This window comes from Tachysurus fulvidraco, chromosome 12, assembly GCF_022655615.1.
Source record: "Tachysurus fulvidraco isolate hzauxx_2018 chromosome 12, HZAU_PFXX_2.0, whole genome shotgun sequence".
In the NCBI taxonomy this organism is placed as follows: Eukaryota; Metazoa; Chordata; class Actinopteri; order Siluriformes; family Bagridae; genus Tachysurus; species Tachysurus fulvidraco.
Genome location: NC_062529.1, coordinates 19938413 through 19951014, shown reverse-complemented (window position 1 = coordinate 19951014; position 12602 = coordinate 19938413). Strand labels below are relative to the sequence as shown.

Sequence of the window (12602 nt, the reverse complement as noted above, 5' to 3'; positions counted from 1 at the left end):
ATGGTTGTCACTCAATATTTTGATTAAACTCAAAACTGACATTGCGTAATAGTTGGTGTGTCTGGAAAAACACACAGGTAAACTGACATCTGTTAGATAATGCAGCCACCTTTCAGCGGTCACCAGAATCCGCATTTGAGACGTTTGAAGTGTTTCTTTCAAACAAACAACCTGCAAAAAGTCCACCATGTTCTCAATCATTTAGCAATCAAAACCACATCAAATTCAACACAACACACTTTATCTGCTTACTTCTGAATGTACAACAAAAATTTCAAACACCTGATATTCGTCTTGTGTTGCACAATAATTTATCAAATGGTACAAATGGAACAAGGCTCATCTTACATGCTAAATCATGCATGTACAAGATTTGTTGCGACATGCAAAACTGCAACCAAACAAAATCGAACCACACTACATGTTTTCAGCAGCTTTTTATTATTATTATGATCAATGCCCGAAGTTTTGTAGGACCCCCCCTCTTTTTGGTATTAATGCACCAACATTTACATACTACTTGAACGGTGTTTGGGGTATGCATTGGCTACTGAATTAATCGAAGGTGAAGGGAGGAACCAGGAGATTTGGGACACGAGTTAGTGTGGGGAAGTGATGAATGTAGTCAAACAAGGGGAGAAAGCAACACGTGTTGTGCTGAGTATACCACATTTATTTTCATGAACTGAGTAATAGAAAGAGAGGGTCCAAAACCCACCTCGATGCTGACTTAAGCAACAGAGAAGAGAAAGAAACATGGATGACGAGAATAGAGCAGCCCATAGCAACTTGAAGGGAAAAAGAAACAAAACAAAAAATAGGTCAGAAGACTTTTAAACACAGCCCGTTTTACACACCATAACAAAATGATACAACTGAGAAAATCAACATTTCTGGTGTTTGATTTAACTGTCATGACCAAAACCCACTTTTACCACCAGGCCTAAAAAAACAGTCCCGAACATTCATTACTATTTTACGTTTTCACTCAGAGAGAGGAGGACATCTTTCCTTTCCGCCATGATGACATTTTGCACCGGCTACTGTAGAATTATTCACAATGCAACATCCAGTGAAAGGCCACTCCCACTATGCATCCTGATGAGATAATTTCCAATAAAAAAAATGGGAAGGGATTAACAAAGAAATGGAACGGACTGCCGATCGAGCAGGGCCTTAGAATCCAATACTAAAAAAAATCCACTATAGACTTTAGTGATGAGGCAGACCAGCCTTGCTCTTGGACTGTAAAAACAAAACAGTTAAAAAGAAAAAAGGAAGGAAAAAAGAGGAGGCATCAAAAAAAAAGAAAAGAAAAAAATGGGACAATAAGGAGCAAAAATGATCACCTAAGCATCCTATAGAATTAAGTTGTAGTCCTATGAATATTCGTTTTTTTTCCTTTACTACAAGTTCAAAGTAAGTCTTTTAAGTCAACAGAAATCAAGAGAAGAGTCTTCATTTAGGTTTTTTTTCATTCATTTTTTTTCTTGCTTTGAATCCTTGGTTAAGTCTTTCCCCAAAATAATCAGTGAAAACATCTTGATGTATGGTTGGGGAGAGCAGGACCATGTCAGTCTTTTTCCCCAAAATAAACAAAAAAACAAGTGGCTTTTACTTGACACGTCCTTGACGATCCTAGGGAAAAGGGAAAGCAAGAGAGAAATTGGTTATTTAAAAATAAATAAATGAATAAAAAGATCTTCATAGCAAATACAGGACTTTCTACACGACTAGAGCAGCTGATGCCATGTACACCTTACCGCTAGCATTAAAAATCCGGAAAGAAATCAAATGGACAATTTCACATTATACTCATTACAGCGATTGGCTCGATTATCCGTCATTAATACAGACAACTCATTTCTTCTGTTTGTTGGCAATTCGTATTCAGCTGGAAATATTTACAAAAATTTGCGCAAGGTGTCCGTTTCTAAGAAAATAATGCCACGTTATGCAGATTTAATTCACTCACAGTAAACCCAAGAATGCATCAAAATCAATAGCTGATAAAATGCATTATTTTAAAGCACCAGCCACAGAGCCAGACTATAACTACACCCACGGTTTTCTTGTATTTTTTTCTTTCATTTCACGTAGCCGTTTATCGAACCGCTGGCCGTTTATAGAAATTAGCCATTCAGACTTCATATGTACAATTTCAGCTTTGAATAAATTTTATCAACATTTTTACAGTTTGTGCTATTTATATTCCTTTAGCCCGCCTACACCCTGCTGTCTCAACCCAGAATCAGGTCAAGGCAGCCTTTCTTCTCCAATTCTTCTTTGCTAATTCAGGGTAGAAAAATGTACCAGATGTAATTAAGTACATTCCAAACGTAATCATTTAGAAGAACTGTGCTTATGCAACAGTGCTTTTTTTTTTAACGCTGTATATTTCAGGGCTTCCTTATTGACTAGACCGGCACTCGTTTGACGTGGCTGTGCTGGTGATGGCTGAATCATGACTTTTGTTTAGCACTAGTATGATTATGGGTTTTTAATAAAGACTACAAAATGCATGCTTTGGACAAGCACATGCTGTAAATAGTGGTGGTGGTGGTGCACTTTAAATGATCTTATAATATGCTACACAAGTTGCATTGCTCATAAATTGGAAAATTCAGAGTTCCTTAAAATCATAATTTTATCCCTTCATCCCTCCAATCAATCGGTGTGAACAACATTCTTGTGTTCAAGGTGAGTCTTACCTGCACTCTGTAGTGACTCCGGCTGTGATTACTCGAGTATGGGTCGTTCCCCTGGACCTCCACCTGCACAGGTTTAAGGAAAGGAAGAAAAAAGTCATCAAAATTTTGTTCATTAAACTTGAATTACAGATTTTGGTGAAAAGATACAGCAGCAAAGCACTAGCCCTTTACCAGGAGGAATGCAAATCGACCATCAGCAGCAAAACCACCTAATGTGTTGCACAGACACAAATGAAGTCATGCCTGCTATTTTCAGTATGAAGAAAAAATTATTTGTGCTGAACGAAGAGGAAGGCACCACTGGGCAATATACAGCATAACGTGTACAATTGTTTAATCTTAAACACTACAGTATGGCAAACAGTTCAATCTACAACATTTGATACTGACGGTGTTGCACTTTAATAGATCAATACTAATCCAAATTTGTATTTCCTCTAAAGGTGAATAAGAATCTGCTTACTTATGATGTGCAGCAGTAAACACACAGATTCCAGTAAATTAAACAAATTCACAAGCGAGATTTGAGCTGATGAAGATGAGCAGACAACGTAACTAGCTTACAAAATGTGTCCTATGCATTAATGGGAAAAAAACAATAAAACACCTTAGTTAGAAGTAGATCTAATGTGCAGCTCTGTTTCGGATTCGGCAGGTTAATGATCTAAACGTCGAAGCTTGTGCTACAAACTCCATGATCACAAATGAACAGTGCGATTAAATTGGTTAACAAGTTTGTAGAATAATTATTTTAAAGAATTGCAAAAAGAAAAAAGAAAAAAAAAAGTTGATGAATGCAGGCTGCACATGAAACAAGTCTCCCTCTGCAAAGGTGACTGAAATTTTTAGTCACATCCATTTTTATTTTACTTAAATATAATCGTTGAATTTGAAAAAAATTAATCAGAATCTTAGGTATCCAGTAAATTAAGTGACCATATGTTGACCAAAGAATGGTTTCAGAAAGGACAATTGATATTACATGAAAGTCAATTTTATTTCTTGCTAAACTCAACATTTGGTAGATATGAAACTACTGGACAACCAAAGCACATGAGAGTATTTATTCCACCTTTACATTTGAACGAAACACTGTAAATTTTTGAGTGTAATGCATCACAAGGCCTGTTTGTCAGAATTAGAGTTAGAATTTGGCCCCATTAATGCTTCAACCCTTGATAGATTACCGAGGGCCAAAAAGGCATTTCACACGAGTTCGGCATGACACAAATCTTCCACAGTGGCTGGCCAATAGACAATAAACAAACTCTGACAAAGTGTCATGTATCAGCTCCTAAAGACAGTTCATAGAAACTCTGCCCTTAGTTAATTCCCCATAACAACAGAAAATTTGGATTCTTTTAAAACTTTCTTCTGAGATTATCACATTATTGTCGGAGATGCCGAACACCGCTTGTATAAGTTGTTCCCTTCGGTGTTAAACTGCAATCAAACCATGAATGACGTAAAAATTCAAAAGCCATAAAATCACAAAATCTTCATATTGCATGTAGAGTTACATAATTTTCCATCAAATGCAAATAATTTTCCATCAAAACACTATGCAATAATTGTTTTGTCTTTCACTTCCATCAAAACTACACCATCTTTAATTTTGAAGACAATAAAAAAAATGCATGCTTTAAATATTCCTTGCTCATATTTCTCCCTCCTCGCTTGTAGATGCTAATTAACTATGCAAATTTATTATTATTTTTATTATGTTATTATTTTTATATTAAACAGTCAAATATTCCAAGTAACAACTTTATTAGCATGTACAAGACAAGCAAAAATTCTATACAACTTTAGCCAAATTATATTAGCTTTAAAACTGACCGCTTATTTAACGGATGTCTCCTGGCATCACTGCGACCCAAGCACATTTGTGGAGTCACGTTCTCATAAATCTGGCTCCAATACTGAGGGCCTTTTTACACCTGGAAACTTCATGTGTTTTCTCTGATCCGATAGCTATCTGATTTGTTAAAACTGTTCCATTTACATTAGGCCACATAAATGCGTCTCGGCGAATCGGATATCAATTCGATCTTTCTACTCCCGCCCAAAATGCAAATATATTTTACCTCATTTCCGGGGTAATTGAAATGGAACACACTTTGGTGTATGCGGTTTTCAGAATGCGATCAAAAAGAAGACAAAAAACTTGTTACGACGGTTATGCTACAAAAAACAGCATTTACTGTTTGCTGCATTGACCCAAAGAGACACCTGGGTGAAAGCTCACTCGCGAGTGACATACTTCCGTTAGGGGGGAGTCTAGCGCTGCCGTATGTGGCTTGAACAACCACATTCATTTACACCTGTCGAGTTTCATCTGAAATGCGTCCCAGACCACCTCCTGAAGGGGTTTGAACGATCAGATTTATATCCGTCTCGAAAACGTTTCGGAGGGCATTTATTAGACCTGTTCTTTTTATGATAAGATGGCTATCTAATCACAGAAAACACATGAAGTGACCAGGGAGGCCCTTAGATGATAAGACTAAATGTTAGCAGACTGACAAGAAATCAAATGTATTAACAATAGCGTCAAAGCATTCCAAGTAACCAAACAAAACTGACAACTGCTGACCACATTTCTACACGACTGGTAGCTAACCTATTGTTAACAGGAAACTTCATACAAGAATCTGACCAAAGGTTTGTGAACAGCCAACCATTACACCCATATGTACTTTCCAGAACATCGCATTCCAGATTTAGCCCCTTTGCTTTTATAATAACCTGCACTGTTCTGGAATGGCTTTCCGCTAGCTGACATAAATTGCAGCTTTTCACTCACCTCCCAGGCAGATACACATTTTAGCACCAGGGCAAAACATGAGGTGCTAAAATACCCTGAATGCTTTTAAAATCATCACTTCAAAATGACATTACAGAGGAGCACAAAAGGTTATTCGTCTTCACTATGACCGTTTTATGCACCATGATGCCACATGCACAATAATAACTATACACAGGACACTGCTTAAAAGGTGGGGTCTCCGTTGTTTGAGAAATGCTTCAGAAAACTGTGTTGGGCCGACAAACAAAACAAATACAAAACTAACGTGTAGCCAATGAGCAGAAAGGGACGTGTCTTGTCAATATGGGCGGAGAGAGTTTTCAGTGCGCATGTGTGGCATCAGCAGAAAACAAATAACACCTCTTTTCTATCGTAGTAATGTAGAGAGGCAGCTACAACCGCGTTTTGCTAGTAACAGCATTTAGCTCAGGAGTTATTGACTTGGGAAACTCGAATCTGTGAATATGCGGCCAACTTCACTGAGGTTGCTTTTTTCCTTCTCGATAGGTGAGTAACATTGGTTTTGCTTTGTTTCACAGAACTAATATGCGCTGTCCTTTGCATGATTATGCTTTGCCATTTTTGCTTGTTTGTTTATCTGCAATCATATTGTTCTTCCCTTCAGCTATGATAGACACATTTCTTTCCATTAGTTGCCCGGGTTACATATGTGTGGCCGGAGCCATCAATACAGGGTGGGACCCATTTGAGTTAGGGGCGTGTTTGTTTTTGGTGATTTCAAATGTCAACGTTGGCTTTTAAACAACGGAGACCCCACCTTTAATACACTACTTATAAAAGTCATTAGCCCAATAATTATGTTAACATACCAAACAATTGAAGAAAATGTCCTCAAAACAAAAGTCTAGAAAGGCTACAAAGATGTTTATAATGCTCCTGAAACAAGATAAACCTCTCTCACTAATCCCCTCTTTAGAGTTGCAGGCTGCAATACTCATTTCAAATCATCAAACTTCTCTGGTGGTGTTTTCAAACCTCACAGGAAATCCTTATTGTTTACTCTGACATCTGAAACAAAAATTCTCGTATAGTGATAAGGTCTTATTTGCAGATTCTACTCTTTCAACAAATTCATACAGATTTCAAAACATTGATACTGATTATAAATTATTTGATTCAAATACATCTTAAAAAAAAAAAAGAAACAAAGTTCAAATCTAAGATGAAGACATAAATCAAATGGAACGAGTCTTCAGATCCCCCCCACTTCATGCATGGTTGTCTTTTTTTTTTTTTTTTTTATTTGTAGTATAATTAATTAGTTCTCTACAATGCTTGTAAAGTGATTTGACTCAACAAATCTTCACTCAGCTGACTGATGCATTGCAGATCATTAAAAAGCATGTTTCACATGCAAGTGACATTCAAATTAATTGTGTGGGAATATTCAAAAAACTTATTTTGCACTTCAAATCTGTTGTGGTTCATTGTACAAGCATGAACAACACACAAAACACACACCTTAAAACACACATTGCACCTAAAAAAAATGGGTGGGTGGTTGGTTGGGGGGTGACATCATCTTCCTCTGTCTTAAAGCAAAGTTATGACCCTAATTGCATTACAAGTCTGGCATCCATTAAATGTTTGATTACCTTTTTAACACTCTCCTCCTCCTCCTGGCGCTTCTCATAGTGCGAGAAGTCGTCAAAAATAGAAGTGGTGTGCTTGTAGCCCGCGATGATCTTGAGGACTTGCCGTGCTTTTTCGAGTGGGACCTCCTGCGTGTCACGAGAGTTGGTCACTGGCTTGTTCTCGTTGTTCTCTAGGCGGATGTGACGCAGCTGGCTGTTGGGCACGTCCTTGACGAAGATCCAGCGCACGTCAAACCGACCCTTCCACTTATCCTGCGACCACACGCCAGCGCAAGTGTTGTAGTCCACGGGTGAGCGCATTTCAGCCACACCACAGAAGTGGCCGCTACCGTTGACGCTAAAAAGCAGGTACAGAGGGCCCTTTCCACCCAGAGAGCGGTATGCTGCGTCCAGTCGCTTGTTGCCATGCTCTGTGCTGCACCACACGTTGTACTTAATTGAGCGATGGATGTCGTCCTCAGAGTAGCTCTTTATTATAAACACACGTCCTTGCTTGGGGTTCCAGTCAAAGTCCTTTGGATTGTAGTTGTTGACAAGCCGCAGCTTTTCGAGAACCGGGTGCGGCTCTTGTGGCACGCTGACGCCAGCTATTCCAGCACTGGGAGGGGACTGGCTGGCCCCACCCACTGCATCTCCAAAGCCGTTGGCACGGTTACGAGGGGGAACCCAGCGGGTTGGTTGAGAAGGTTGTGCTGGAGGGGGTGGGCCTTGAAGTTGAGACGGACCCATACCTGGCTGCCCATTAGGAGCCTGGGGATGCTGTCCTAATGGAACATTAGGGGGTGCAAGCTGTCCGTTTGTGAGGGGAAGCTGCGGCACACCTCCAGCAGGTGCAGCTGGCTGAGGAGAGGCCTGATTGGGTGGCTGTCCATTAGTGGGCAGTGCTGGCTGTTGAGGTGTTGCTGCTTTCGGCACCGCCCCTTTGTTATCCCATGTGCCAATATCCATGTTGTGTTTGATTGGTGGAGGGGGAAGGTTTGTGCCCCCCAAGGTGCCTTTAGTCTTGATCTTAGGCTGGGGCTTGGCAGGCTTGCTGGCGATGTCCGCCCAGGATGCCACTTTCGCAGGTGCAATAGAAGGTGGGGGCATACTTGGAGCTGCCGATACCTGATTCAAAGGTCCACCAGGAAGTCCAGAACCAACTACTTTGGGTGTCATGTCTCCTGCCCCGATCTTAAGCCCTGCCATACCCTGGTCCAAACTGTTCATCCCTACAGCCTTGTTAAGAGGCTCATTGGCGGTGAATGGAGACTGTCCATCAATCACAGCACCCCCGAGCGAGCTGGGTGCGTAGGCATAACTCTGCGTGGACTGTCCCTGAGAGCTGCTGTTCCCCCAGGCAGAGAAGTCAATCCCACTGGGGAAAAAGTTGAAACCATGCTGACCCATGAAAGGGTTGCTCCCAAGTGCCCCCGACTGCCCAAACATGGCATCCGGGAGGAAGTGGTGCTCCCCATTGCTAAGCTGTCCATAAGAGGCCAGGTAGGGCATGGGAGGATCACCACCTGTAGACCACGCTGCTTCATTAAGCGAGTAGGTGAATCCTATGGAGGGGCTATAGTAGCTAGGCATATAGGAGTCGGACATGGCCGTATATGCATTGCTCTGCAAAGATGGAAAAACAATCCATTAATAAATGCAAAAATTATTACAAGTGAAAAAATTAAATATATTCTCTAACATTCATGTAAATTATGTAATTCAACTAATTAATTTTTGAGGAAAAGTGGGAAAACACAAACATACAGGACAAAACCTTTAACTAATAACGAATTTAGCTATAAGCTTGCAAACTAAAGTTCCCCAAACATCCCAACAACATAACTGAAAGGATCCTTCAGACTGAAGGATTCTGATGCACCTCAGGCAAAAAGAGAGACCCTGTATACTTTTATGGGTTGTGACTAAGCATGATGAGTTGGGGCTGCTAATTGCTAGTCACACACACTGCATGACACTTTTTCAAATGCTATACGAGTTCACCAGAGGTTGTATGTTATACATCTACAAGAATTCATCACTTATGCCATTTCTCTCATCTGGAACACGTCTCCTTCGAACGGTCTCACTCAATAAGAGATGAAAATTAATAACAACTTAAGAGTCTGGCTGTCTGAATACAATAAACTTAAGCATGAACAGACTTAGAATTAAAGGTTTATAAATACATTTAGTTAACACAATTTTATGTCATTTAGGAGAAGAGTTTAGAGCCCTGACCCAAAGCTTCCTTCATTGTGCATTCTCTGATCAAACATTGCTTAACATACCTTTAAGCAAGTTTAGTCAGATTAGGGAGAAAATACTGCAAATAAAACAGGTGAGTCCATACATTTTTTGTAAGTATTTATGACAAAAGGAAAAAAACAGTAGCAGGAATTGATTAAAGCAAAACCCAGAGATCCTAATTTGTTTCAAATCTTCTTGCAAATAAAAAAGCAAGCAGACAATAAAATTGTGTAATACATCGAGCGCTACACATGACTACTGTGCTTCTTCCTCTGGTCTTTCTACACAGTTTCCCATGATATACAATGCATCAGCTACCATGAGAAAAAGGTAAATAAATATATAAATCTGAAAGCACCAAACGACTCAATACGTCTTGCATCCTTCATGTTGGAAAAAAGTATGCAGTGAGTGTATTCTTTGAATTGTTAAATTACATTGAAACATTTGTACAATGCAGTTACAGCATATTTTATTCAGGAAACAAGGCCTGTAGCCAGGATGCAATTAAGGAGGATAATAGGCACAGAGCAAGAAGCTACAATGGTCAAGTCACCATTTATGTCTCCAGGCTCCTGCTATTGTGTGGATGTGTAACAGAACCTACCTGTCTAGGCTGAGCGTTCAGATAAGGCTCGAACTCATCATCATTTAAAGTCTCCTTTTGGGCAACAGCTCCGTTTTGCACTGAAAGCAGAAAAGAAAATAGGTTACTGAGCACAGTTTACATATACCTGATATTTTTACATTTATGGCATTTGGCAGATGTCCTTATTCAGAGCATACACCAAACCTCAGCTATAACCACACACAAATTCTAACCACTACAATTTCATGTGTGACATGTGCACGGATAAACAGCCCGATACACAACACAGTGTTGAAGAAAGCATACGAGAAAAGACAGTAAAGTTCTGAATCAAAACCATATACCTCTGTGTTAAAGTGAATATAAGCTCTCTACATATTTACGTTTTACAATACCAGTCATAAGTACAGTACAATATAAAAATATTCCAGAAATGCTTTTATATTAATGGATACAATCCTGAGTGCACAGTCGAAATAATTAGACCCAGTGCCACAGATCTTAAGTGGTCAGTAAAGGATTATCAGGATTGCATTATTTTATTAGAATTATATTTAACTTTGCAAATGTGTCAGGGTCAATCCCATATAAGCTTAAATATGAGTAATTAAGTGGTCATTTACACCTAATAGTTTTAACTAGTGTTCCGTTCAGATCAAAATTCTTGGATACACATACATACATACATACATACACACACACACAAACAAACCTCCACAACAGATTCACATTTGGTGACTGTGTGTCTTTAATGTTCCTGTAAAAATCTGTATTAAATGTAATAAACAAATATTTGTCTATCAAAACCTTGTGTGTCAATACGACTAATGAACATATTCGTAGAGGTAAACAGCACAAAGTGTTTTGACTTTAGTAAAAGTAGAAAAAGTTAAAAATTCACTAGAAAAAAAAAAGTCTTTCAAGTGAAATTAAATAAAACACTGAAGGCCATTTTTTACATGTATATTTCAAGAGTTAAACATTAAAAAAAAATCAGTGTTCTGACTTTAAAGATGGTGTACGAAGTGATTTATATACTCTCAAGTGTATATATATACTCTCAAGTGCACAGAGTCTAATAATCCCTGGTTCAGTGAACTACACAAAGGGTATAAACCATATAAACATTTGACACCTTAAAGCTTATGATATAAGGACTAAAGGGGTGTTGATGCTTCAACCAGGTAAAGCAGGTACAGACAGCTAGCATGCAGTTTTGTCTAGCTATCGATTATTAACTAATTCCTTGCACAGTCCGTTCTAAACGGGTGAAAAAGTTATCAAACTTATTATGTTTAGAGTTGCTGGGGAATTAAATTCTTATTAAACGTTTAGTAATGTATATAAATACGTCTCGGTGAGCCACTAAACGCATCACTTCCTCAGATTCACCTCAGCTCTCTAAACCTGGCCTGACCGCTAGCAGCGTTAGCCAGCTGGCTAGCTAGCTACCTTGCTAATCGGCTACATAACGCGGGCTCTGTTCCGACAACCGAGAACAACAGCAAACACCTTGACTACGTGCTTAAAGACAAACTTTAGCCTGATGTTTGCTCTGAAAATCGAGTCAGAAGGACACGAATGTTTAAGCGACTTGGAGAAAATGGAGTAAGCTACCAGGCCTAGGTGATAGTCATGTAGTTAGCATTAGCATTAGCACGTATCCTCAGACCCACGCCAACAACTTCACGACTTCTCACTCCGTCCAGTTCTTACCTTTGTTTCCTTGGCCTTTCGGTCTCTGGATTGGGTCCAGGTGATTCATGAAGGTTTGAGTTGTGAGGATGAAAAGAGGGGAAAATAAAAAAGATTTATATTGACCAGTGAGTCGGACAGCAGGTGGTCTCCGGCCTACCGCTGCACTGCACTACAGATAGAGTCACTGCTAGCGTATAAGGTTCATAAAGTGCCGCTCTTTACCTGTCCCAGTAGGCTGCTGGCTGACATTCCTTTCACCCCTGAGCCTACTATTTAATTACGCGTTTTAACTCAGTGCGGTAGAGTGTAGAAAATGTCTTACAGAGTTAGTCAAGTGCCCCTGTCTCTCTATAGAGCTTAAGTGTCTACACAATGGCGGGCTATAGTTCCTCTGCCGAAAGAACATTTTTTTCCTACCCCGATTCGGTCAAATCCCGCCCCCGGAATTGTGATTGGCTACTTATTGAGACGCGTAGTCGTTCCGACCAATAGAGTATCGAAATTGTGAACGTCCAGCCAATCGTAGTAAGGAGGTGGGTTTTTTCAGGAACACAGGTGGGAAAAATAATGTGGTGCGTAAGAGTCTTGACTTCAATATGGCTGAGCGGGTTCGGTCCGCGGAGGATGCTCTGAAGATGCGCGTATTCGATACAATAGACCGGCGCCATCTAGCGGCAAGGAGGCATTTTACAGAGACGAGTAAGTAATGTGAGAGGGGAAGAAGAGATTCAGATTCAGATTCAGAAACATGGATTCAGAACTAAAAATATTTTAAAATATATAATTTTAATTTTAAAGTAATGTAAAATTACTTTTTTTAATTAAAATTAAAATAAAAAAAATCTGTAAAAAATAAATAAAAGGTCATTTTGAAAAAGGACAAATAGACTTGTCTTGTCACTTGATAAGCACAAATTATTAAAAACAAAATTTAAAACAGATTTCACATT

General features: G+C 39.3%; 1 protein-coding gene across 1 annotated transcript; it reads right to left on the bottom strand.

The window, feature by feature from the left end:
• Positions 1–650: 650 nt before the first annotated feature.
• ythdf2 (YTH N(6)-methyladenosine RNA binding protein 2) lies at positions 651–12056 on the bottom strand. Its single transcript, XM_027143038.2, has 6 exons — positions 11875–12056; positions 11671–11695; positions 9973–10052; positions 7137–8741; positions 2712–2774; positions 651–1638 (listed from the first exon to the last, which is right to left on the bottom strand). The coding sequence occupies exons 1-6, from the start codon at positions 11899–11901 to the stop codon at positions 1615–1617; spliced, it is 1824 nt and encodes a 607-aa protein (XP_026998839.1). The 5' UTR covers positions 11902–12056; the 3' UTR covers positions 651–1614.
• Between the last annotated feature and the right edge of the window lie 546 nt (positions 12057–12602).